This window comes from Sinocyclocheilus anshuiensis, unplaced genomic scaffold (genome assembly GCF_001515605.1).
Source record: "Sinocyclocheilus anshuiensis isolate Anshui unplaced genomic scaffold, SAMN03320099.WGS_v1.1 scaffold435, whole genome shotgun sequence".
NCBI classification, from domain to species: Eukaryota; Metazoa; Chordata; class Actinopteri; order Cypriniformes; family Cyprinidae; genus Sinocyclocheilus; species Sinocyclocheilus anshuiensis.
This window is the reverse complement of record NW_015552555.1, coordinates 122,571-149,824: the sequence shown is the minus strand read 5'-3', so window position 1 is coordinate 149,824 and position 27,254 is coordinate 122,571. Positions and strand designations below refer to the sequence as shown.

At 38.3% G+C, this 27,254-nt stretch overlaps 1 protein-coding gene and 1 long non-coding RNA gene across 2 annotated transcripts; one reads left to right on the top strand and one right to left on the bottom strand.

The window, feature by feature from the left end:
• The first annotated feature begins 1,439 nt into the window (after positions 1-1,439).
• On the top strand, positions 1,440-18,681 carry LOC107664532 (testis-expressed sequence 2 protein-like). The gene is made up of 13 exons (XM_016455124.1): positions 1,440-1,570; positions 1,751-1,817; positions 2,993-4,900; positions 7,194-7,394; positions 7,852-8,170; positions 9,927-10,050; positions 10,678-10,788; positions 10,973-11,130; positions 12,159-12,282; positions 12,911-13,021; positions 13,206-13,415; positions 15,213-15,333; positions 16,194-18,681. Exons 2-13 carry the CDS (start codon positions 1,776-1,778, stop codon positions 16,326-16,328), a joined length of 3,564 nt encoding a protein of 1,187 aa, XP_016310610.1. The 5' UTR covers positions 1,440-1,570; positions 1,751-1,775; the 3' UTR covers positions 16,329-18,681.
• Positions 18,682-19,151: 470 nt separating this feature from the next.
• Positions 19,152-20,028, bottom strand: LOC107664535 (uncharacterized). Its single transcript, XR_001631468.1, has 3 exons — positions 19,936-20,028; positions 19,512-19,554; positions 19,152-19,316 (listed from the first exon to the last, which is right to left on the bottom strand). It is a non-coding gene; the product is annotated as an uncharacterized LOC107664535 (long non-coding RNA).
• Positions 20,029-27,254: the final 7,226 nt, after the last annotated feature.

The window sequence follows — 27,254 nt, the reverse complement described above, 5'->3', positions numbered from 1 at the left end:
AATGGATGAACCAATACCATACCTGAAACAGGACACTTTTAAAATAATAGTCCCTCTGCACTTCGTGCTTCCACACACACACACACATTTTTATGACAAGGGGAAGGGCATGACCTCCAAATTAAGTGTGAATGACGTAGACATAATGCCAGCAGGGCTCACTCATACATTATTAAAGGGATAGTTCACCCAAAAATTATTTACTGACTCTCAAATTGTTCCAAACATGTATGAGTTTTTTTCTTCTGTTGAACACAAAAGCTCTGTTTGGTGAAGCGGTCATAGCCGTGCATTTTTTATAGAGTCACATAAGAATGTAAAATTAAATAAATAAATAAAACATGTTTAACATGTTTTCCCCCATAAATGTATACATATGGTCAGGCAATTCCCAGTAAAAGTATTTTTGTTTATAGTATCTTTATTTTGTTAAATTCCTTTATTAAAAAAAAAACATTAAAGACACACATTTTTTATTAATCATTGTTTCCACATCCTTCCACAGCAATCTTGAAATCTTTCCAAGACATGTTTGACATAAAAGCAAAAATTGGATTGAAGTTTGACAATATGATCTGACATTGTTTTGCCAAAGCACTACTTCTGGTGGAATTGTAGCAGTCTTGGGAGGCCTATCTGTAACACAAAATAAAATGAAAATCTCTTTTGAATTCATGAAAGATTGGTGGCAGTGATGAGCAATAGCTAGTAAAACTGTTGACCTGCCAATTATAAACATTAGACCTAAAATTTTAACATAATAAACAAGTTGTTTACCATTCCACTCAAAAAAAGTAAAATTTTCTGTGTATATTTTAATCATAAATTGAATATAAGTTGTTTATTTGTGGTACTAAAAGGAACAATGTGCATATGATTGTTTAGACAATGGCTTGATTTTCCCAATGCATAAACATAAATAGATTTTGAGACAGAATGGCTGACTACATGAGTCCCTACATATCACAACAATCATTTATTTTGATCAGGCTGTAGAATTACTAATAATTTTGGTTACTTACATGTTGCGGCGTTGTGGTAGTGTCCATATTTCACTGAAAAGTGTGTGTCCAATTATGACTGTGACCATGATCACGGACTTCATTGAAAAATAAACAGTCTTTTTGATCAAATCCTTTGGAAGGTATGCAGAGACGTTATTCTTTCACAACTAAAAACTGTTTGTGGTCTATCAAGGAAGTTTTGAGTTCTGAAACTTGCAGTTTGGTTTTATTGCAAAATGAATCTTATGTGTCAAAAGATCAGGGAATTTTTTTATTTCTCAATTCATGAACCCTTTAAGTGGTTTTAAATGTGTGCAGTCACATTTGGTTAAGTTTTGTTCTTGTTTCAATTCATGTCTTTTATTATGTTATGTCTTTTAGTTTGAAGTTTATTCCTGTTCATAGTCCAGTCTTGTTCATTGTTTCCTGTCCCTCAAGTTTCCTTTTTCTGTCTTGATTGTGCTCAGGTGTTCCTTGTTTGTGTCAAGGAAGTTCTGTTGTGTGTTCATAGCTAGTTTCCTTTTGTCTGGTGCCTAGATGTGGCTTTTATGTAACCCTCTTCTTTGGTGAGTGTCTTGTTTTGGGATTTGTCAAGTTAAAGTCAAGTTTAGTTTGTGTCTAGAATTTGATGTATTGTTTTTTGTTTTTGTATATCTTTTTAAAAATAAATAAAGCACTTGAATTCTCAACTTTGACTTAACTAAAAGTGGATTGTGTACAAACTGGTTAAGCTGGTATTGTTGCAGGTAAACTAGCTTAACTTGTGTAGGAATGTTGGGTGACCAGCTGAAACCAGCACAAATGTGTGAAAAGGTACCTTATATTGGTTGCCAGTAATAGTTTTAAGTGGTCTTTTAAATGGATAATCCACCCAAAAATACATTCTGTCATCATTTACTAACCATCGTGGCATTCCAGATGTGTATATATACTTTCTGTCTTCAGATGAACACAAAGATAGAAAATAATGAATCTTTTTTTTTTAGTCCAGGTGAATGGGTTCCCAAATGCTGATGCTCCAAAAAGCACACACATTGTTTGTGATGTGAACCATATAACGCTAGTCAACGAATTGGTGTCTTTTGAAGCGAAACAAGCATCGTAATTTTTGGGTGAACTATCCCTTTACGTTTGTTACTAGCAGCAGTGTTTCCCACAGTATTTTGTCAGCCCTCAGACCCTTAAGGGGGACAATTTTAAATAAATTCATCAATCTGGTTCACTTTGAGAAATCGAGAGCTTCAACCCTTTGCAGTAATCCGTTTGAACAGGGTTTAAAAAACCTTTGCAATTACTTGTATCAGGACTTTAAAGTGGACTTAAACCTCACTTTAGTTGATGGTGTCTTAGTCCACATTACATTCACACTGTTATTTTCTGGAAGACAATCAAGACAGAAATGTTAGGTTTATTTGGTTACAGGAGCCATGCACATTAACATTACTGTAAATGTGCCAGAATTAAACCCTTGACAGAATGTAAAAAATGTCACCCTTTTTAACCTGAGAGTTATGCAAATGTGAAATTAAACTGAATGGTACACATTGCATTCTCAGATGTAGGCTAAACTCACAGCACATATAGAGATGAAGTTTCCAGTATTAACTGAGACCGTAAACCATGAGCTGCACGTGTGTAAATAAAAACGTTGCATAGCTTCACTCAAAAACACACAGCGCAACAAACTGTATACTTCTAAAATTAAATCACAGCCTTTTGCATTCTGATAATTGCGCTAAGCCATATCACATTTTTAATTCGATTGACAGATGCTTGCCAAAGCAATGGCACCAAACACAATGTTAGAGATCTTTTATTATAAGATTTGTTTTCGGCTCAGTATGAAACTCAGGCAGGCCACCACAGTCTAGGAAACTAATGGGAAACACTGACCTGAACTAGCCTGTTTTTTTTTTTCAGTATGGGGATGATGAACTGATCTGAAGAGTGTGTATTATATGTAACCTTTCTCTTCTCTGCACCCACAGGCTCTTTTGAGTGGTGCCATGACCAGTCAGGGTGGTGACCATGCAAACACACTAAACCCCCCTTCTTCATCCTCCTCCTCTTCTCGGTCCTCAGCAGCCCGTAAGCTGCAGGTGCAGCGCTCGCTCTCCCGAGATACCATCACCATACACTTTTCCGCCAAGGGAAATGAGGAAGAGGAGGAGGAAGAAGAAGAACTCTACAGGCTAGCTGTTTCCCCTTCTGGCCTTGAAACTGAAGATCAGACTGTAGTCACTGCACAGGAGGCCAGCGAGGAGCTTCTCTCTGAAGGACTGGAAGCGGACATGGTTGCAGGACTGTCATCCCAGACCCACACTTCTGCCCTGGCTATACAGCACCCTTACATCAGCCTGGGTTGCACATCCACTTCTGGTCTTGCTAGCTTCTCATGGCCCTCTGAACAGAGGTCGACTGCCTCAGTACCTTCTACCCATTCAGCTTCCTCCAGCTCATCCCCAGCCAAGGTCTCTGGCCTTCCCTCAAAGCCCTTCCTCAGCCTAATCAAGTCCCTTTCCACTGAGGTGGAATCTCGTGAAGTTGCTCCCCAGCCGATAAGGCACCGGCATTTGATGAAGACCCTGGTTAAGTCTTTGTCCACAGACACTGCTCGATCCGAGCAGGAGGCTTCATCATCTCATCGGCCCTCAGATTCCCGGCTCAATCTGCACCTCTTCAAACCTTTCACCCAGACTCGTGTTCCTGCTGTCAGTGGAGACTCCAAAACTGCTCCCTCATCCCCCCTCTCTGAACAGAGGTCGACTGCCTCAGTACCTTCTACCCATTCAGCTTCCTCCAGCTCATCCCCAGCCAAGGTCTCTGGCCTTCCCTCAAAGCCCTTCCTCAGCCTAATCAAGTCCCTTTCCACTGAGGTGGAATCTCGTGAAGTTGCTCCCCAGCCGATAAGGCACCGGCATTTGATGAAGACCCTGGTTAAGTCTTTGTCCACAGACACTGCTCGATCCGAGCAGGAGGCTTCATCATCTCATCGGCCCTCAGATTCCCGGCTCAATCTGCACCTCTTCAAACCTTTCACCCAGTCTCGCGCCCCTGCCGCGAGTGGAGACTCCAAAACTGCTCCCTCATCCCCCCTCACCTCACCCGATAGCCGCTCCTTCTTCAAAGTTCAGGAGGTGGAGGCACGTATTGAAGACACAAAGCGGCGTTTGTCAGAGGTCATGTGTGAGCCCTTTCAGCTGCTCAGCAAAATCATTGGCGAGGAACCTGGTGGCATCAGCGCAAACACTTCCACAACTGCAGGAGTCTCTTACCGGTCCAGGAACCTTTCCTCCAGTGCCTCTGAACTCTCCAACCTGTCTGCCCTCAATGGCCACTCAGAAAGCAACAATAACTATTGCATCAAGGAAGAGGAAGACCTGGAAGGAGAAAGTCCTCTTGAGGGGCCAACTGTTGAGCTGCCTTTGCACAAATCACCTTCTCTGGGCTTGGACAGGTGTTTTATGTCAACTCTTGCTCGTCAAGAAGACGAAGAGTTTTGCGAGCTCTACACTGAAGACTTTGAGCCCTGCACTGACACAGAGTTAGATGGAGAAGAGCCTTGTTCATCCCAAGTTCGACGAGGGAGTACAGGGGGATGCAGTGAGGAACCAACTGAAGGAGGGGAAGAGGAGGAGGAAGAAGATGAGCCTCCAGGAGTACCCCACAACGTGCTGATTCTTCTTATATCTCTAGTTTACGGTTACTTTGTGTTACCACTTCCTACATATGTGTGTTGGGTTTTGATGGGAGTGGTGGCAGGTTTCGTGCTAGCTATTCTGGTGGTGTGGTTGTCAGCAAGAAGCAGATCTTCATGTGGCCATCATGGCAGCTGGAGCAGAAGAGAGAAATGGAACAGGGTTCCTCTGGATATCAAAGAACCAGCCATCCACAAGGTGGGTTCCACCCTGCTGCTGAAGATGATTCTGGTGCTGTGGATAATGGTGTAGTTTTGAAGAGCTAGATGTTTACCTGGCAGCTTGCCTATATTTTTGTCTATTCACTATGCTTTTCACCATGCTTTACTGAGATATTTGATCATACCAGTTATATAATGCCTGGCAAGGAAAATGTGTCATCATATTCTCAGATCTACAAATGCTAAAAAAAAATGCATAATGGCAATGAGTATTAAGTCTATCTTCCATATGCCATAGTGCTCACAAGGAATCCAAATTGTATTTTTCAGAAAGTACATTTGCTTGTTTTTTAAATGTCTCTCCACTCCAACAGTCTGTTATTGTTGACAGTTACTTAATTTTGCTAAGCCTAGCTATTATGACTTTTCTGATGTGCATAGACTGCTTCCTGAGTTGACACTTGACTTGTTCATTAAAGTTGTACTAGGGTGAAGATTGTTAACCAGAGCCTTTAAAGGAGGTTGTTCAGCTACAGAAAATGGCTGAGGCCTTCAAAAAAAAAAAAAAAGCTGATAACCAACTTATCTAGTGTGGCCTGTGGCCTTGCTTGGCCTCTCCTGATAATGAAATTATCTGGTCAGTTCTGCATTGCTTGCTTGAAGTGGAAAATGATCACATGATTGTCACACTTTGATAGTCACACTAGGTCATGGTGGATGTTGCTGATGTCATGTTTCAGTGCAGGACAACCCGTTTATGAGAAAGTAACAATATAAACTAGGGTGTCACATGATAGCACACCTTTAAGCTAAACTTTAAAAAAAAACTCACTGTGTACACTACCATCATGATTTCGAGAAGATGAATCTCTGTCTGGCCAACTGAGATTTCATTTTGGATATAAAGGTTAGGTTCATGATATTTTTTTCAGCACACCATGAGTGTATATTAGTATCATTTGTAGTTTACTTGTTTGGAGACAGTGACGTTATGTCAGAATGAACTACTTTATAGCAGCCAGGAATGCTCATAATCAGGCTTATTATCATCACCGTCACCACTTAATCTGTAGCCATTTCTCTAAACTGAACTGAAGCAAAGAGGCACCAGATCGTTTTTGGTAAAGATTTTTGGTAAAGCTGTTATCCTTATCATTGACTAGGTCCTTGATTGACTCATGAAGTAAAATCTTACAAATGAAGAGGTTTAGAACATTCAGGGATGTTTTTACTAAAATTACCACAATTTAATTAAGCTGAAAAAAAGTAAAAATCGATTTATTTATTTTTATTTTTCCAGCTCAAGAGCGATAACAATCAAAATGACTGTTATGACTGATATTGACACAGCACATAACTGCAGTGCATGCTTAGAATAAACAGAAAGTTGTTGTCTTTGGTGGATGCTAAAACAGTTATAATAGTAAAACAGTTACTTCAGTTAAAATATTTCTATATATGTATTGTTATAGTTTTTAACCTGACTGATTAAGTGGAAGAGAGTAATGTGTGGTACGGGTACATTGTTACAGGCTGTAAGGCTGAGCGTTGTCATTTTGCCTGAGCTGTGTAATATTATCAGGCCTACCTTTGTTCATCTGACTGCCCATCCTTCAGCCAACAAAGGCAGTACAGTCCTTCCTCATACTTGATTACTTATCAGTGCTGTAATTAATTTAATTTTGTCCTTGCCTATTTTTTTATTAAGATTTATTTTTGGCATTTTTTGCCTTTATTTTGATAGGACAGTTAGTTGACAGGAAGTGAAGTGCCAGAAAGAGAGGGGAGACTGGATCGGGAAAGGTCCCCGAGCCGGGACTCGGACTCGGGATGCCCGAAGTGCAACGGTGCTAAATATGTCAACACGCTGCCCACAAGGCTATTGGCACCGACTCCTTGTAGTGTTTTTATTTACGTGTCCTGGTCAAGCAATGCTTTTCAGGGGTAATTTTCTCCATTTTGCCTTTAGGGGCCAAGTACTGAAGTGGTGTTCATAAGACTTATCAAATGGTTGAAAAAAAACTAATAATCACTTACTATTTTCTTTTATATTGGAAAAAACAAACAACAAAAACATTTAGAATGGATTGTTTTTTGTATTCAGAATTATTCATAACATTGCAGTTTTTCCACAAATGTGTTCATTCTCAACTTGAAATGTTTCTCAGAATGTGGAAGCTGTATATGGTGTGACATAATGGATAACGGTCTGACTTGTAGCCCAACAAATTAATGCAGTGTAGATTGTGCTTGGTCCCTTATTTACTACTTATTTTTATTTTTTGTGGCCCATTTGTTTCGTTGTAAAATTTCTGTGCTTATGTACTCAGGGTTGGATGAATGAGATCTACAGCTATGACCCTGAGACGTATCATGCCACATTCACTCACTCTGTGTATGTGCGTCTGGAGGGCTCTGTCCTGCGACTGTCCAAACCTAACCGCAATATCCCCCGCCGGGCAACCTTCAACGAGCTCAAACCTGACGTCACCTATGTTAGCCAGAAAATCTATGATCTCACCAACAGTAAGGTGGGTGGTACACACGATCGCTCAGTGCACAACCTGTTTTGTTGTTTTAAATTTCTGCAATTAATTTAGCCCAGAGCACTTAATGTACAGGCCCCATTCAAACTTTAGTTTTTTTTTTTTTGTTTATGTAAATTAAGGTTTGAAAATCTTTCTGTGACTCTAATTACAGAATTTTTTTATAATTGAATTATAAAATGTGACATAGAATGTTTAGTATTTAAAATGTTACTGACAAACAGGGTGCCATAATAATATTTCTATAATGAAACTCAAACTTTTTCTTGCACTTAAGCATCTGTGATACAGAATTTCATTTGCACAGAAAAAAAAGTGTGAAATCTGAACCTTTCTAAAAACAGTTATTTTGCCAAGCTTTTTTAAAATTAAAACTTATTAAACCCTTTAAATGCATACTATTTAAACAAATGAAGGTTACATTTGAGTTCTTGTACTACAGATCTACCTGGTGCCTCATAGCCTGGCCAGGAAAAGGGTGTGGAATAAGAAGTATCCCATCTGCATTGAGCTGGCCAAGCAGGATGACTTCCTGGCCAAAGTGCAGGGAGATAAGTCTGATGTGGTGGAGGAGAAGACCCCTGCAGTAGGAGACAGGCCCGAGGCTGTAGGCACTAGTGAAGAACCTAAGAGAGTGCACACAGAACCTGTACTGTACCTGTTTGGGAGGACAGGAAGAGACAAAGAGGAATGGTTCAGAAGGATGCTACTTGCGTCCAAGCTGAAAGCCGATGCCAAGAAGCCCTCTGGCCTGCCTACAAGTAAAAAATTTACAAATGGTCCTTTATTCAAATCATTAGTACTTTCTTTAAGAAAAAGTATATTTGCAATGAAAGCACAATAGATACTTTTCACATTTCTGGGGTTCTCAGAAGTGGAAGTCATCATAGTTGGGTAAACTGGTTGTGAATGGAAACTGCAAGAAATAGAATTTTTGCATTCCCATTTGCTCCAATTGCATACGAAAAAATTTGTTTAAAAAAGTGTTTATGACTTTCCGAAATAGAAAAAAATATTCAAGAGAGATTTATTTGCGGTGGTCAGAAAAGAGAAAGGGCTCTGTGTAGTTAATGCTGCTCAATGTGAAAGCCCGCAGGTGATGGAGATTTACCGCTGATTACAGAACCGGCTTTCTGACAAGATGCGCATTAAATATCGCATGCGATTAATCGTGCAGCCTTAATATATATATATGTATATGTATATGTGAAATATTGAGCCTTACAAGAAACCACTATGGACAACCACTAGCAACCACTTTGACAGTGGCTCAGAAGCTACCAGAACACTGTAACACATGGATAGCAACTTTACTGTTTATGCATTTGGCAGACACTTTTATCCAAAGTGACTTGGATTGCATTCAGGGTACACATTTCATCAGTTCATGCCTTCCCTGGGAATCGAATCCATGACCTTGGTGTAGCACTTGTTCTACTCTTTGAACTGCAGGAATGCTGTAATGCTAAAATCACTTATAGAAGACTTTGGCAACAAACATGGGGCCCATAGCAAGAATCGCCAGGTTACATTTTCACACAAGGTGCCTAACATGGCATTAAAAAATTAATAAACAAACAAACACACAAGGTGCCTAACATGGCTTTAAAAAATTAATAAACAAACAAACACAAGGTGCCTAACATGGCTTTAAAAAATTAATAAACAAACACACAAGGTGCCTAACAAAATTTTACTTTAAGTGTGGTTCTTTCAGCAGTGTCATGAGACCTTGTTCATCTCTTTATTTTACTGCTGATTAAAAAAAAAGTCTGTAAATGATTCTGTAAATTATAGTAAATAATACTCAAATCATTTACTGTGGACTGTCCTGCAAAACCATTAGATGTGCCTTGGAGTCAAGCTCTATCTGCACTGTACTGATGGAGCAGCACCCCTACAGTGAGTCTGTGTGATTTGGTAAATGACTCCTGCCAGCTTGTTAAACTTCTCGTTCGTCATAGAGGAAGCAGCCCACTGAGCTCAGAGGATCAGTGTGTCTCTGAGCCAATCAGAGTGGAGCAAACTCAAGTACTGACCTTTCACTCGCTCAGGAGGAAGTGTGCATAATGACGGCATGGCTTTCAAGATTTCCGGGGGTTCACTAGTGACTCCTGTAAGAATTTAATCAGTGTAAACATGCTGGATGCAGAATTCCAGCCCGCTTGATTTGGTGTAGAGTGTTCAAATCAGGCAAAGTTGAAGGAAAGAAGTGCTTTGCTTGTTTTCAGGGGACAAGCAACTGGTGGCCTGTTGTGTCAGAATAGTAGAGAATCAAAGCAATCATGTTTTTTGGGTTAGTGAAACTTGATGAAATGATGAAAAAGTATCAATTATATAATTTAGATATATTGATTCAAATGTTAAAGTTAGAGAATCACAATGATTATTCTCTGGGAAGAGTTTTGGGTTTTGTAAGTGGAACACGCAAATGACACTTTTGTTATTAATGCACTGACATTGAGGCCATTTTGTTGGGACCACTGTATAAACTACTGTTTGAATTTCCATTGGTAGGCCTTTGGTTTGACTTCGAGATCTCGTACAACGGTTCCTTTCTTATGACTCTTGAAACCAAGATGAACCTGACCAGACTGGGAAAGAAGGAGGGGGAAGGCCTTGGAGAACAGGGAAAAGAAGGGTAAGAGCATGGATGACATTTCAGAAGACAGATGTTCCTCATCTCTTGTTCTAAATATCTGGGCTTCTGCTCTTTTGTGAAATTCTGAGTTTATTTGATGGGTTATTTTTTCTTTGGATGTATTTATCATTTACTCTTTTTTTACTGTTTCCTCTGGACTGATTTCTTTTTGGATGTGAACTCTTAATGGTGAGTTGAATCAGGGCTTTTCTGAAATCTCTCACTGCATTGTACATTGCTGCTGCTTAGAATTTAGCTCCATATATTAAACTGATAGACACTTCACCATTGAAACACCACCACATCCCCGCATGTGCTTGCAGAAGTTCTGTTCTAAGCCCTTGAATAAGCTTCACATTGCATTCTGGGATTGAGATGAGTGATACATGTGATTGTGCATTTGTGTGTGAAATATGCCGACGATACCTAAAAGTGTTACAGCTCTCTGGGGTTCGGAACAGACCTTTTCATCTTTATGAAGAAGTGCTTTTTTTTGACTGTGTATCGGCTGTGTAAAGGACTTTAGTATAGGTGTTTTGCAGCTTTGCAACTTCCCTTACTTTCAGAAAACCAGTTATCATAGAAACATGCTGCATAAGCCTTTGTTTGTTTGTGTGCATGGACCAGACCCAGACCACGCACTTACTTCCTGGCTGACAGTGATGAAGAGTCATCGAGTGCAGGATCTTCTGATGAGGAAGATGCTGTGGAAGTGCCTGAAATTCCAGGAGTGGAAGGGTGAGATTGAGAATCTTTCCATTTCCTTCTGTCTTTAATTTGGGATATTGTTACCAGTTTAGCAGCCCAACATAGAGCTCGGGCACAGAATCTGTCTATGGGTTGAAGATGGCTGCACACCTGGATATTACTCTGGCAGAACTTACTGCATGAATAATTGGCTTGTGGCTTCTTTTCTTCACAGTTATGTTGGGGGACACAGACCCAGCAAAATCATGCGCTTTGTGGACAAGATTACCAAGTCTAAGTATTTCCAGAAAGCCACGGAAACTGAGTTCATTAAGAAGAAGATAGAGGAGGTCTCCAATACACCGCTGCTCCTGACGGTGGAGGTTCAGGAGTGTCGAGGAACACTAGCTGTCAACATTCCACCACCTCCAACAGACAGGATATGGTATAGCGCTTCCTTCAATATCCTCTTCACACTACTACTGCACAGAATTAAAATCTGATAGTATCTTTGGGCATCCTACAAGTTGCTAGCATGCCATCTACTGGTCATTATTCAGTACACGCCAAGATATTTCATGCATCTATACAATACAAATGTTATTTCAATAGCATATTTAAAACAACTGCCGTTGACCAAAGTCTTTCCAGCATCATTAATACAACAAAAACAATGACATACAGTCACACAAACAAAAAATAAAAATTAAATCCTGATCACTCTAATCAATTTTAAAAGCTATACTAAAAAGATATTTCAATCTTAGACTTAAAAGCATCCACAGATGGACAAGATTTAATGTGCATTGGAAGAAGTTTCCATAATCATGGGGCAGCCACTGAAAAGGCCCTATCACCCTTTGATTTTAATCTAGTTTTAGGAACATGAAGAATCATCTGACTCGAAGATCTCATATTTCTTGTCTTTTGATAAGGTATCAAAAGGTCAACAATATATTTTGGGGCAATACCATGCAACGCTTTAAAAACCATCAACAGAACTCAATTCAAAATTTTACAGGCAAGAAACCAAAACTGGGATAATTCTCTGTGTGAGTCAAACGTCTAGCAGCAGCATTTTACACTAATTGAAGACGAGATAATTGCCCCTGTGAGATACCTATATATAAAGAATTACAGTAGCCAATGCGTGATGATACAAAAGCATGAATAACATTCTCCAGGTCCTTAAAAGAGACAATTGATTTCAATTTAGAAATAATTCTGAGTTGATCAAACCCAGCCTTAACAACACTTGATTCAAATGTTAAAGTTAGAGAATCACAATGATTATTCTCTGGGAAGAGTTTTGGGTTTTGTAAGTGGAACACGCAAATGACACTTTTGTTATTAATGCACTGACATTGAGGCCATTTTGTTGGGACCACTGTATAAACTACTGTTTGAATTTCCATTGGTAGGCCTTTGGTTTGACTTCGAGATCTCGTACAACGGTTCCTTTCTTATGACTCTTGAAACCAAGATGAACCTGACCAGACTGGGAAAGAAGGAGGGGGAAGGCCTTGGAGAACAGGGAAAAGAAGGGTAAGAGCATGGATGACATTTCAGAAGACAGATGTTCCTCATCTCTTGTTCTAAATATCTGGGCTTCTGCTCTTTTGTGAAATTCTGAGTTTATTTGATGGGTTATTTTTTCTTTGGATGTATTTATCATTTACTCTTTTTTTACTGTTTCCTCTGGACTGATTTCTTTTTGGATGTGAACTCTTAATGGTGAGTTGAATCAGGGCTTTTCTGAAATCTCTCACTGCATTGTACATTGCTGCTGCTTAGAATTTAGCTCCATATATTAAACTGATAAGACACTTCACCATTGAAACACCACCACATCCCCGCATGTGCTTGCAGAAGTTCTGTTCTAAGCCCTTGAATAAGCTTCACATTGCATTCTGGGATTGAGATGAGTGATACATGTGATTGTGCATTTGTGTGTGAAATATGCCGACGATACCTAAAAGTGTTACAGCTCTCTGGGGTTCGGAACAGACCTTTTCATCTTTATGAAGAAGTGCTTTTTTTTGACTGTGTATCGGCTGTGTAAAGGACTTTAGTATAGGTGTTTTGCAGCTTTGCAACTTCCCTTACTTTCAGAAAACCAGTTATCATAGAAACATGCTGCATAAGCCTTTGTTTGTTTGTGTGCATGGACCAGACCCAGACCACGCACTTACTTCCTGGCTGACAGTGATGAAGAGTCATCGAGTGCAGGATCTTCTGATGAGGAAGATGCTGTGGAAGTGCCTGAAATTCCAGGAGTGGAAGGGTGAGATTGAGAATCTTTCCATTTCCTTCTGTCTTTAATTTGGGATATTGTTACCAGTTTAGCAGCCCAACATAGAGCTCGGGCACAGAATCTGTCTATGGGTTGAAGATGGCTGCACACCTGGATATTACTCTGGCAGAACTTACTGCATGAATAATTGGCTTGTGGCTTCTTTTCTTCACAGTTATGTTGGGGGACACAGACCCAGCAAAATCATGCGCTTTGTGGACAAGATTACCAAGTCTAAGTATTTCCAGAAAGCCACGGAAACTGAGTTCATTAAGAAGAAGATAGAGGAGGTCTCCAATACGCCGCTGCTCCTGACGGTGGAGGTTCAGGAGTGTCGAGGAACACTAGCTGTCAACATTCCACCACCTCCAACAGACAGGATATGGTATAGCGCTTCCTTCAATATCCTCTTCACACTACTACTGCACAGAATTAAAATCTGATAGTATCTTTGGGCATCCTACAAGTTGCTAGCATGCCATCTACTGGTCATTATTCAGTACACGCCAAGATATTTCATGCATCTATACAATACAAATGTTATTTCAATAGCATATTTAAAACAACTGCCGTTGACCAAAGTCTTTCCAGCATCATTAATACAACAAAAACAATGACATACAGTCACACAAACAAAAAATAAAAATTAAATCCTGATCACTCTAATCAATTTTAAAAGCTATACTAAAAAGATATTTCAATCTTAGACTTAAAAGCATCCACAGATGGACAAGATTTAATGTGCATTGGAAGAAGTTTCCATAATCATGGGGCAGCCACTGAAAAGGCCCTATCACCCTTTGATTTTAATCTAGTTTTAGGAACATGAAGAATCATCTGACTCGAAGATCTCATATTTCTTGTCTTTTGATAAGGTATCAAAAGGTCAACAATATATTTTGGGGCAATACCATGCAACGCTTTAAAAACCATCAACAGAACTCAATTCAAAATTTTACAGGCAAGAAACCAAAACTGGGATAATTCTCTGTGTGAGTCAAACGTCTAGCAGCAGCATTTTACACTAATTGAAGACGAGATAATTGCCCCTGTGAGATACCTATATATAAAGAATTACAGTAGCCAATGCGTGATGATACAAAAGCATGAATAACATTCTCCAGGTCCTTAAAAGAGACAATTGATTTCAATTTAGAAATAATTCTGAGTTGATCAAACCCAGCCTTAACAACACTAGTAACCTGTTTATCTAAAACCAAAACCAAATCAATGAATCCCAAATTCTTGACATGATCTGAAACTAATCTTCATAGAGGCTAGCCTACTTATAATTTCCTAAGAAGCACAAGAGGGTCTAAAGACAACACACCCAGTCTTTTAGTATTAAGATGAAGAAACTTGCTTCCCAACCAGGCTTTAATCTCAACTAAACACTGAACAAGTCTTTTGGATCTATTGGAATATATACCTGGGTGTCGTCTGCATATAGATGATACATAATGTTATACTTACAAAAAAATGAGTCTGGATGGCCCATATATATCAAAAATAAAATAGGCCCAAGTATAGACTTGTGGCACACCACTATGTAATTTAGCTGATGTAGAACAAATCTCCAATGCCAAATGAAAATAGGATGGCCCATATATATCAAAAATAAAATAGGCCCAAGTATAGACTTGTGGCACACCACTATGTAATTTAGCTGATGTAGAACATAAATCTCCAATGCCAAATGAAAATGATCTATCCTTTAAATATGACTTAAACCAATCTAAGGCAGTACCTGTAATACCAACATCTTCCAAATGCTGCAATATAATACCATTATCAACAGTATCAAATGAGACCTAAAACCTGACTGGAACATATAAAAGCATTCGTACAAGATTGGGTTTTAAAATGCATTTAAATGATTTTATTGCATGATTGAAGCACATGAAACCTGTAAAGAACATGTCCAGGATATATTTTAGCTTAAAATTTAAAAGGAATTATATTTTGCTTAAATAACATGAAGCCATTTAGAGCCATTAAGATTTTGTGTGTCTTGGCAGTATTTCTGACAATTAGGCACCCTGCAAAGTATATTTATTTTTTAGAACTCAAACGTAAAACATCTGGACATAAAAGGTCCTAAGGTGAAATGTCACATGGACATGTTCCTGAAATTAAGTTTTCAGAGTAAAGATGTGAATGTGGATGTTTCTGTTTATTTCAGGTATGGTTTCAGAAGTCCTCCTCATCTGGAACTGAAAGCTCGGCCTAAACTGGGCGAGAGAGAGGTTACTTTTGCTCATGTGACCGACTGGATAGAAAACAAACTCAATCAGGAGTTCCAGGTATGCATATGTGAACTTAACGTGAACACCAATATAGTCTTCCATGGATATAATTATGAATGCAAAATCAATTGCATTATAAAATGAAAACGTTTATTTTTAAATACTGAACATGAATGCATTTTAATTTGATTTTACAATTTTAATGTGCATTTATTTTCATAAATATTTCTGTAGTTGTAATTTTCAGCTGGATTTTAAAGAATTTGGTAGTGTAGTGTAGACACGAGTGTCTAGATGTGAACAGTGATCATTATACAGTAATTCTATCATTTGTAATATAGAGTCAAGTCATTGAACAAAGTACATCATTTTAACATCAGACTAAATTGAAAAGATTTTTCAAAGGTGTTATAGGATAAAAAGAATTGCCATTCATTAGTGCAGGGGTTCTCAAATCTTGTCCTCGATGTTCACCTTAATCCAGAGTTTAGCTCCACTTAATCAAAAACCCCTTTGAGTTAGTTTACAGCTAAACTCTGCAAAAAAGTGGACCTTGAGGGCCAAAACTGAGGTTCCCTGCTTTTGGTTTTCTCTCGGTAATTAAAAGCTGCAAACCCATCATTACCAGTTTGGAGCCAAATATTTTGTGTATAAGTACATAAGGAGCTCATAGATGAGATCTCTGAATGTATAATTTGAATAACAATCATGCAAGCACCTTCGGTTACACTATTTTTATGGTGTTCTTTTTACAGTCCTGTTATTACTATAGTAAGTACAAATAACATGTAACAAGGACACTGTAAAATAAAGTGTTAGAGCACCTTCAAATTTGTGGTAAAACGAGATTTTGCCAATTTCCCCATATTTGTTTGCTGTTATTAGACAAGTATTTTATTTTTGTCTACCTTACGCAGAAAATATTTGTAATGCCAAACATGGATGACGTCTGGCTGCCTATCATGCACTCTGCCATGGACACGCGTTCCAATGCCAATGCCTTGAAGAATGAAGAATCCTTGGACCCTGAGGAGTCCCTTGAGGACATGTGAAGATTAGTTACTGTAGCAAACAAAAGATAAACACTTCAGTCCCATGAGGGCAGGACTGTACCTGAGTTGAAAATTACAGGTGCCATATTGCCCATTGAACAGAGCTGTGAAAAATCTGAACACATCAATAACTAAAAGAAAGGACAATATTGCTTGCTTGCTTGCATTTGATTTGTTCGGGACAGTATGAATAAATATGCTGTTGGCCCTCAAACAGGATAAAGAGGTTTTGGTGGCATAATAAAATGCATACAGGTGATGTTGACACAGCAGAAGACTTGTATGTGACTAGGTAAAGTGTATACGCTACCTCCATTTGATGCACGCTGACATACCAAATGTCCTAGTGTCGCATGATAGAACCTAAACTCTCTCCTCCAATAGCCTAACGTCTAGTTGGCAGATAGGAATTACAACCCGAGGGCTTTCACTGGACTTTTGGGATGACAGGGTGCCTGCAAACCACCTGGAGGGTTAAAGCATTTGGGGTCGTGCATCCTTGGGATGTATAGAACGTGCTATAAACACCAGTAACGGATGAATCTGGTCATTTTAACAGAAACTCTAAGCCAAAAGGGGGCATTTCCGAGATTTGCACCCTATTTATGATTTTCTCGTGATTGTCATATGCTTCTCGCAGCAAATAACTTATTAGACACAACAGATCTACTAGTACCACCATTATCCTCTTCCATTCACTGCTGCCTGAGCCCTATGTGTGGCGTCTGATTATGCAATTAGATCAATTTCACTGTGCTCAAGAGGGACACCAGCCAAATAACCTCTCATCCCCAAGCCATCCCTACTCAAGCGGACTATTTTAGAGGATAGGGTTCAAGAGCTTTCGAAGCGAGATCTCTCCAATCATCACCCCTCCGCAATGGCCGTAGATCAGTGGTTCTCAAATGGTGAGTCGTAGGCCTGTTCTCAGAGAACAGCAGGGATAAAGGTACAAAGTTAGGTCAGCAAGATAAATAGGCCAATCTTTTAAAAGAGAAGAGAAAGACTTCTCATATCTTTCTAAAGTTTGAGTTTGTCATCTAATCAATCCTGGCATTTTTTGGTACAAATTCATGTCACAGAACTCAAACAGATCTGTCTATTTGTGGAGCAACCTGAAGGCAAATTCGCCATAGTTTGTAAATTCTACTGGTTTTTCGAAAGGTGTTTTATGATTGTACAAGTAAAATAAGATCTGTGGTGAACATTACTAAAGAGGCTTTCACATTTTTACGTAAATTACACTCAAATGAGAATTTTAAGCCATTGTGTTTTTCATAAATTTAAGTTGCTAAATAAAGAGTATGATCCATAACCTAAATTTTAAAAAAGTTCATTCTCTTCAGGGTTTTTGAACTGAAGATTGAACAGACTAAAGAACCAGACAGAGAGATGATAAAGGACTGTATGTATGGCCTGCCCTCGCCTTTAAAACCCATTAATGAAACTGCACAAGGTGTATAAAATACAACCCGATTACATTATATATGATCTATATATTTGTGCTGACCACAATGTTTCTTATTCAGCCGGTCTTGTAAATAACTGTATATTTTTGGGCAGTTAATGGTAATATTAGTATATTTTAGTGTTTGATTTGAAAGGTATTTTTTGTTTACTTTTGAATGAGAATCAATTGTTGGGATGTCCAATCTAGAATCTGGGTCCTGAAGCAAGAAATTGGTTGAGAACCACTGGGCTACGCCTCACATTGCATGTCAGATCAAGGCTCAAAATAAGTGCTATTCTATTTCCAACACAGATGAACTCATGTGTTTTGTATGTGAAGAAGATTGTTGAATGTACAAACAGTTCATATTTTTGTCTACCTTGTTTGGCATAATTTGTCAAGTATTGCTATCTGTGGTCGCCATCAGGTAGACTTTTTTTATTATTATTTACTGCGCTTGCAGGCCAATGGTGTATTAAATCATGTAGGTAGTTTCTGTTGGTTAAAAGTGGCAAGTGAACTTTGCCATCTAAAATATCATGAGATTTGATATTCTTCCATTGTTAGATACTTTGGTATTGACAGGTCTGAAAAAGTGTTTTATATCCAACATCACAAGTTCTGTATCTTAGCTGCCGCTAAGGTTTAAGTGAACATGAATTATGGCTTTTCCACCTCCATTTTGGACTGAAGTCGAAGTATCAATGCTACATGTAGTTTGATTTCAATGTGTTTATTTGGATCACGGTTTATGCTACAATTATTACCATTCACAATTGATCTTTTGTGTGCGCTCTGACAATTGCTATTTCCTTTGCGCAATATTTCATTTGAATATTGTATTCTGCCATATTGACAACATGATTGTGTGTGGAAATTGATAAACTGCTTTTGCAAAAATAATTCCGGAGGCATTTTTTCAAAAGCTGTTTGTACTTCAGATTCATAAAGGTTGTTGATTGGTTTTGAAAGAGCAACTCCAAGAGGCTCCAGTTATAACAAGCCTTTGCTTGACCCTTTGAGCCACAAAGGGGCTCCATAGGTTTAAAGACAGTGCTCATATACAACACTGCAACAAATTAAATATACCATTGTGGGCCTCTTACTCAGATCCACTATAACCCCCCTGTTCAACACCCCTTTATATAGAAGGAAAAATGCATATACATACAAAAAGTTGTCGACTGCTTTTAAAAGAGCAACTTGGGGGGAAATTCCAAGAAGCTCCAGTTATAACAAGCTTTTACTGTTGCACTGTTGCTTGACCCATTGAGCCATGAAGGGGCTTCACAGGTTCAAATACAGTGCTTACATATATATTTATATAATAAAAACACTGCAATACATGACACACACACAAGCAAAGATGTGTATTTTGTTTATTATGTACAGAAACAAACAGGATTGTGCAATTTTGTTACATCCACATAAAATATTACAATACAGAATAAGTTATACATTTGCAAAAACCACAGCCATTACAATGAACATAGTGAGGAACATTCAAACCTCTGCCTCTTCCAATTCACCTTCTCTCCCTGTTGCAAAAGAAAATGCCATCATAAACATTCATTCCAGCTTCAAAATCAAACAGATTGTAGTTGAAATTCACCAGTCTGGTCAGAGATTTGATTTGACATCAGTGATGTTCAGCAGTCTAACGCAGTAAACACATCATTCCAGACCACACAAACTGGAAATGTTTGATGCAATGAAGTCAGGCCTGGTCTTACCTAGAATCCCTGGCCACAAAGTCCACTGTAACTGTAAATAACCCTAAAAGAGGGACAAAAACAAAATCACTGATGTATTATAATTTAGCAAACATTAATGTAGCTTTATTAAACGCTCTTTAATGTAATTTCACGGTGAATGAGAGCGATGGCGCAAACACGTGCTCATGGACACACCACGTGCTCACAATTCTAAAGTACAGCCTAAAATATGAAATATATATAGACTTAAAACAAAGTTCCAATTATTTTAAACGAATACAATCTCATGTCAACTGTAATATTAAATACACTCTTTATCAGCGGATACACTTGCCGGAATTAGTCGTCAACAAGATCTAATTTGTTCTTCAGAATCAACGATAAACTAGCTTTCCTTAATTTTTATCACTCCTGGGCTTATCATTCATCCGAGCTCTCTTACCTGCGGTAGGAGAAGTGAGACAAAAAGTAATAATAATTCAATCTAAACTGCTGCTTTGCAAATGAGCTCCACTCTGTTCGGTCTACGAAATGAACTGCGCTTCAGACTAGTTCTTCTTCTTCTTCCTCTCTTTCCGGCCTCAGAGATCAGTTTATGCTTATCACTGTGTCCAAACAAAGAATTAACAGAAAACACTTCAACGCCAAGTTCTGCCAATTCATCAAAAAGTGCTTTTCTTTGTATATTATACTTTCTACATTCCAAGAAAACATGCCCTACTGTTTCCATATTCCCACATTAACATAATCCAGAAATATGCTTTCCTACAATATACAAAAAGTAATTTAACCCCCAGTGCCCCAACCTCAATCTACACAGTTTAACGGAGTCCCTACGGGATGGACAAGTACAAAAACATATTTTCCTAACTTTCTTCATACTAGTTCAGTGAGATGTTCTTTTTATGGGGAGACACCACAACCTCCGCGCTCCACTTGGCTCAACATCAGAAAAGAGCCGTAAAGTGTGAGAGAGAGAGAATTGCGACAACGGAAGTTCGGAACGCTCGATCTTCACGTGATTCACGTAGACCTCAAATAGTTCCAGGAAGTTCATAGCAGGCAGTTGGAATACAGTAGCTGTGTCCCAATTCAAAGACTGCATCCTTCGGAGGACGGGTCCTCCGAAGGATGCAGCCGACACGGCCTTCGAAGGACGCTCCGAGTCTAGCCTTCGCAGAATTTCCTGATTGCGCCAGCAGGTGTTCCCGATTAATGCTCCAGTCGCGTGGCAACGGTGCGAGAAGAGAGCTGCCATAGATGTTATTTGTTAATGAAAACGAAAATAAATGGAGCCTGAATTGTTAGTTCTTGACTTTTAATTACCGAATTACACTTTAAATGTAAGACTTACTTTAATATTGTAATGACGTGAAAAAATACAAAATATAAAGCGATTACATGTTGACTTACATCTTACCAAAATGTGATTTTATGTTGTTTATTCTATTATTGATTATTATGTACATAAATGGACCATGGTGAACATATTTAAACAGGTTCTCAACCCTGTTTAGTTTTATGCAGCCGAATATAAAAAGTTAACTTACAAATGTTACTGCCGCTGGTCTACTGCAGCTGACAAAGTTGCTAGGCAACAAGAAGAGTCCTCCGTAGGCTAGACCGGTCCAAATACAAAATATAAAGCGATTAAATGTCGACTTACATCTTACCAAAATGTGATTTTATGTTGTTTATTCTATTATTGATTATTATGTACATAAATGGACCATGGTGAACATATTTAAACAGGTTCTCAACCCTGTTTAGTTTTATGCAGCCGAATATAAAAAGTTAACTTACAAATGTTACTGCGCTTGTCTACTGCAGCTGACAAAGTTGCTAGGCAACAAGAAGAGTCCTCCGTAGGCTAGACCGGTCCGAGTGCTTTGGAAGCAGCCTTGATATGGTTCACAGTTGTAGCAACTTAGCAATACACTTTATTCATTTCATCTCCAAAATAACAAAGTGGTGGAGTGTACCGAAATGCATTCCATAAGTATTCACATACAAATGATATTTTTTCTCGTAGGACAGCTGCAATACAAAAACATGGTCCTTTGCAATATCATGCACTGTTGTACATTAAACTGCCCAACAGTAGGCCTATATAAAGTATTTTAAATGTAACAACCTTGAACATATTCAGAAGTAAAATGCAACATACAGTACACTGTAGTGAAGCAGTAATACTAATGCAAGACCATCATATATAGTTGTTTCTGCAGAATACATAGGCTACTTTTACTCTTCATACCTTAAGTACATTACAGTATGAAGGATAATACTTTTACTTAAGGTTTTAAATGCATGCATTTTTCCCTCAATGTGCTAATAGTAGTTACTGAAAGTACTTTACTAAAGTAACTCATATTTCTTCCACCAATTACTTTTTCATAGCTCTACACAATTAGTGCTTTCCTCATTTCCTTAAATCAGACCAGAGCCCTGTACTGCAGGATAAACCTGAACCTCACTGCTGGACAGTGGAAATATGCACTCAAACACTCTGGAGACTATCCCAGATGATGCCACACCAGGCTTTCTATGGCAGCCCGTCCAGGTCCAGCAGCTCCACCAGGGTCTCACTGCTCTGCTGAATGAAAGCGTACATAAAAAAGATTGGAAAAATAAAAAAAAATGCATTTTTATTTATTGTTAAATTTTGATGTTGTTTTTCTGATGTTGAACTGAAGTTATTTTGTAATTAGTTGTAAAAAGTACTTTTAGTATAGACCAATTTATTTTCATTTGCAAATGTTATTCAGAGGCAAAAAAAAAGTATATATATGTAGTTAAATCAGTGTTGTTTTTAAAAGATAAAATCTGCTAATATTTGAGGATTAATGTGGTCAGCTATCCTTACCTGCCTTGTTAGCATATTTTATGCTTACATTACCATGGTAAAAGTCCATGTTTGCTATATAAACAACATCGTGGTCTTTTACCAAGGTAACTTCAGCCTCTCTCCGGGTTCCTACGTTCCTAAGTATGGACAAGTATGGAATTTGATTTAAGTAATTTCCAGGTAGAGACCTGCGCGGGACGGAGTTTTCAGTCCCGCTCCCGCCCGTTCCCGCAAGATTCTGTCCCGCTTCCGCAAAAATATAGCTTATCTGGTCCCGCTCCCGCCCGCGACCTTCATGTTTTGTCCCGCTCCCACCCGCAAAAGCCCGCATAAAAGTAATCTATATAGATTTGTTTTCAGTACATCGAAGAAATTTACATGAAATGGTTCTGTAATATCTCCTAAGCTCCACAACATACCAGCATAAATGCTCCAGATAAAATATTGTCTCTTCCCGCCCGCACCCGCACTCGCCCATCAAGAGTTGTCCCGCGCCGCACACTGTTGCGTTGGGTCCCGCGGGTCCCGCGGTACTCCCGCGGGAGTGCAGGTCTCTATTTCCAGGTCTGTAAAAGTATGCAAAAAAAGAAAGCGGAGTATGGAAAAATATTTGCATTTCCAGACTTTTGCCCCTATTTAGTTTTTTATAATAGAAATTTAAGAATTTAATGAAAATAAGTTTATCATACAAGAAGTGGCAGTTGTTAATCATTGTCAAACACGACTGGTGCGCTTGGTGCAAGGTGCACTTTTTAATTTTGCATTTTGGGTTTCTTCTCACGATATTCTTAGCACCATATTACATAGCCTCAAGGACCTTTGTAAAAATAAAAAATATACTGACTTTTATGTGCGCACGAGAAACCATTACACTTAGCATATAGGACAATGCATTTTGAGCCACCTATTATGCCATCAGCCCATTTCGCGGTGTGGTTTTTTGGCCGCCACAGAATATGCGTTAAGGAGACCTAAGGCCTTGAAATATGACATACTGCCCTAAGCCACACTTTGAACACTTTTTTACAAAACCAGGCTTTTTTTATCGATCCTTGAACTTGGTGAATAGGTCAGTGCACACAGCCATATTATGCCATCAGTCATCATTTCGTGTCATGGTTTTTCCGCCGCCGCAGAGGCTAAATTGGACATTAGGCCTTAATATTAGAGGTACTACTATAAGGAAAGCCACATTTTGAGCAAGTAGATCTCTATTAATTCATGTGCATCCATGCTCTTGCTTTATTTATAGCAAGATGGCAGTGATGCTCAAAGGAAATGGGTTATATATAACTAGAAATTGTGTAAGCGTCCAAAATTTCCCATGCACATGTGAATAGTTTCTCGAGGGCACAAAAAAGTTTCTTGTGTGCATGAAAAAGTCTGTTTTTTTATTAATAATAATAATGATTTTTTTTTTTTTTCACAAATTCTGTGTTGTGTATTTTCTGGTAATCAAATGAACATGCAGAACATTCGTATTTAAATATTTTTGTAGTTTAATATTCACAGACACAGTCTATATATATGTACTGACCTGTTTTTTATTTATTCATCAAAAATAAGACAAATTCCATTAAATTCCGCGTTATACAGTCAATTCCATTTTTATGACTGGATTCCGCGATTCCATCTGCATTTTCCACATCACGGAAATCATTGGGCCCTACTAATGTAGCAAACGAATATGATAAGCTCATTGTGAGAGTAAAAGACGAGGACATTGTTCATCCATGCTCTTGCTTTATTTATAGCAAGATGGCAGTGATGCGCAAAGGAAATGGGTTATATAAAACTAGAAATTGTGTAAGCATGCAAAACAATTCCCATGCACATGTGAATAGATTCTCAAGGGCACAAAAAAATTTATTGTGTGCATGCAAAAGTCTGTTTTTTTTAAATAATATTTTTATTTTCAGGTCTCTCTATGTTCACTTGTATGTTTCTATCACTTCAAGAATATCAATGCAAAAAAAAAACCTGAAAAAACAAAAATATTTATAGATGACTGTAATATATACCAAATATAAAGCTGAAAATAGTTCTGTATGAACCATTTATGTTAAATATGGGCCAAAAATCTAGCGAAAATCATTGGGCCCTACTAATGTAGCAAACGAATATGATAAGCTCATTGTGAGAGTAAAAGACGAGGACATTGTTTATTTACTTTAGAGCATTGAGTCTCTCCAACTAGGTGATAACGTAGCGTTAAATCACCATTCAACAGACGCAAGCCACCACTGCACCGCCGTCTATTGGACTGCAGAAAGATACTAACTTTTCAATCTGCTACGTTACTGACTGTACTGACAAACTATGCTGACACACCATGTCTACACTGGACGCGACAAAGCGACCATTGAAAATCATTTGTACTTTGTGTCAGTACGTCATAAATAGAACGACGAACGAGGCATCAGTTTACTGTCGGGATTTGTCATGTCGCGTCGCGCTGCATCCAGTGTAGAGACAGCATCACTGATTATAATGGGTTCTATTGTATTTTGTCACACCGCGCTGCACCACTCGCGTCCGGTGTAGACACCCAGTTAGGAAATGTGATGTGACCGATGTGATAAGCATGAGTTCTGGGCCGTGGTGTGGCCGATATAAACACAAGCATTGACTGAGTGGCCGCGATCAGCTCCGGTGGCATTGAAGAACCAACGATAAACGAGAAACATGCTGGGATGCACAGATCAGCTCTAACGTCACTGAATCTGCTGTTAAAAATGAACCATCCATTCATCATATCATCATGCAAAACTAAGACTTAGAATCATTGTAATGTGACGATCAAATATAGGTGTGGTGGGTGGTGGGCGGATAATTTATTTAAAGTAGCGGACTCGGGTGAAGTTTGAGCTCATCTGCGCATCTCAACACTACACTGACCTGAGCCACCAGTAGCAAACAATGGAGACAAATTCTGCTGGACAAACTAAGTAATTACACCATTTAGAAGCATTTCATCTGCGTTATATATTCTGTAAAAAAAAAATTCATATTCGCCGATACGATATATCTGCGACAGGCTCATATTGGCTGATAATATCGACAAAACGATATATCGGTCGGGCTCAACAAAAATCTACTGAGAGGTTTGGAAATTTGAGTCTGGAAAAGTATGGAATTTTGAAATGGAAAATGTGTAGGAACCCTGCTCTCTATATAAAGATGGTTTGTATGTGTATGGTTTCCCTACTGATCTGGAGAGGCGAAAAAAATGATGCATCAAGTTTTGTTCAATTCACATTTATTTGTGTAGCACTTTTTATTATGCACATTGTTTCAAAGCAGCTTTACAGAAAATTAATGTTTCTACTTTGAATGGAGTGACGTCAAGCGTTGGCGAAATTAATTGTGGGTCCGTCGCGTCACGTTGGGTCCGTTGCTCGCGGCAGAAGTTGAAAACTTTTCAACTTTTCAAGCGCCAACGCAGGCGTCAGCCAATCAGATCGCCTTATGCAAATACCCTGGTGCAGATTGGCTGTTGTCACTATGACGGTCGCGTCAACACCAAGCTTCAGAAACGCCCTCCATCAAGCGCCGACGTCCCGTGTGAATATACCGTTACACTTTATTGTGCTATCTAATCCTTGTTTAATATCGACTAAACCTTTCATTCAAATGATCCCTTAGCGCAGACGCTAGCCTGCAACACCAGAAGACTAATGTGATTGGCTGTTGTCACTATGACGGTCGCGTGTGAATGGGGCGTAAGACGATCAGTCACTCAACTTTCAAAGCAGAGGAACCTGTTTTGTATGCTCTGCTTGCTGAATTACAGCAGTATTTTGTGACTAGGCTATATCTAATTCATTTAATAAAAAGGCTGTAAGAAGGCAATATTAGTAAATATATAAATAGTAAGTATATTTACTATTGTTTATTTATTTATTTGATTAGCTTTTAATTAGTTATAATAACCTATATCCCTGTACTCTATACAAACATATTTTCTCCAAAAACATTATTTAAAAGAAAAAATGTTTAACATGACAAACAAGTCTGTTTAACATGATGCAGTCGTGTTTGAATGGAAAACCTGATATAATGGTGTTAAATTAAAAGGAATTGTTTAAATAAAGTGAACAGCATTACATTTTTTTTTTTCTCAGTGAGCATTGTTCTTAATCATTCCTGTAATAACACGACTCTTTAAAAGAGAAACAATTCTGTTGTACGGTTAAGTGATGGAACATTCTGTGAAATTATGACCCTGATGGCTTTCAAGTGTGAGGATGGGGCATCTTCTGCATCCACCACAAACAGATTGCTTTAGCTGAAGAGCTTGCGTGGAGGAACAATTTTTAGAGATGTTCAGCTAAATATATCCTCAACATTTATATAGTGTCTCATAATGTATTTGCTGTCCATCCTCAATCACTCAAGTGTAAATGTGTAATTATTAGGTCTAAAGACAAACTGTATGTCATTCCACTTCCAAACAATATTGAAAGAGACTAAAAACTGATTCCTGGGGAACTACTTCTGCAGCTTTATACAGATATCAATGCCAATTTTTGTTTTTCAGCTTTATTTCGCCATAAAATGTATAATGATATGTTATAATAATGCAACATAATATAATAATATTAATGCAGTGAGTGAACTTCAGTTTTTGCCCATGCAATATAGACAGTGTTTACTTGACTGTACACTTTATAATGTATTTATTTGTGTTATTACTTTCTGAAAACAATGTATGTCCAAGTAATGAAGTGAATTCCAAGCATGAAGAAGTAAACAAAATTACTAAAAAATGTAACTTAAAATAAACTACAACTTCAGGTTATTTAATAATGTACTTTGAAAGTATACTTTCAATGCATTGTTACAATGATCATTTTCAGCACACAGTTAAAAAATATTCATAAAATATATTTAAGTAAAGTGCAAATAAATAT

Coding starts and splice junctions, on each gene's coding strand:
- LOC107664532 (XM_016455124.1), top strand. CDS start 1,776: ATGTTGGGTGACCAGCTGAAACCAGCACAAATGTGTGAAAAG. Junction 4,901..7,193: donor AAGAACCAGCCATCCACAAG/GTGGGTTCCACC, acceptor TTATGTACTCAG/GGTTGGATGAATGAGATCTA. Junction 7,395..7,851: donor ATGATCTCACCAACAGTAAG/GTGGGTGGTACA, acceptor CTTGTACTACAG/ATCTACCTGGTGCCTCATAG.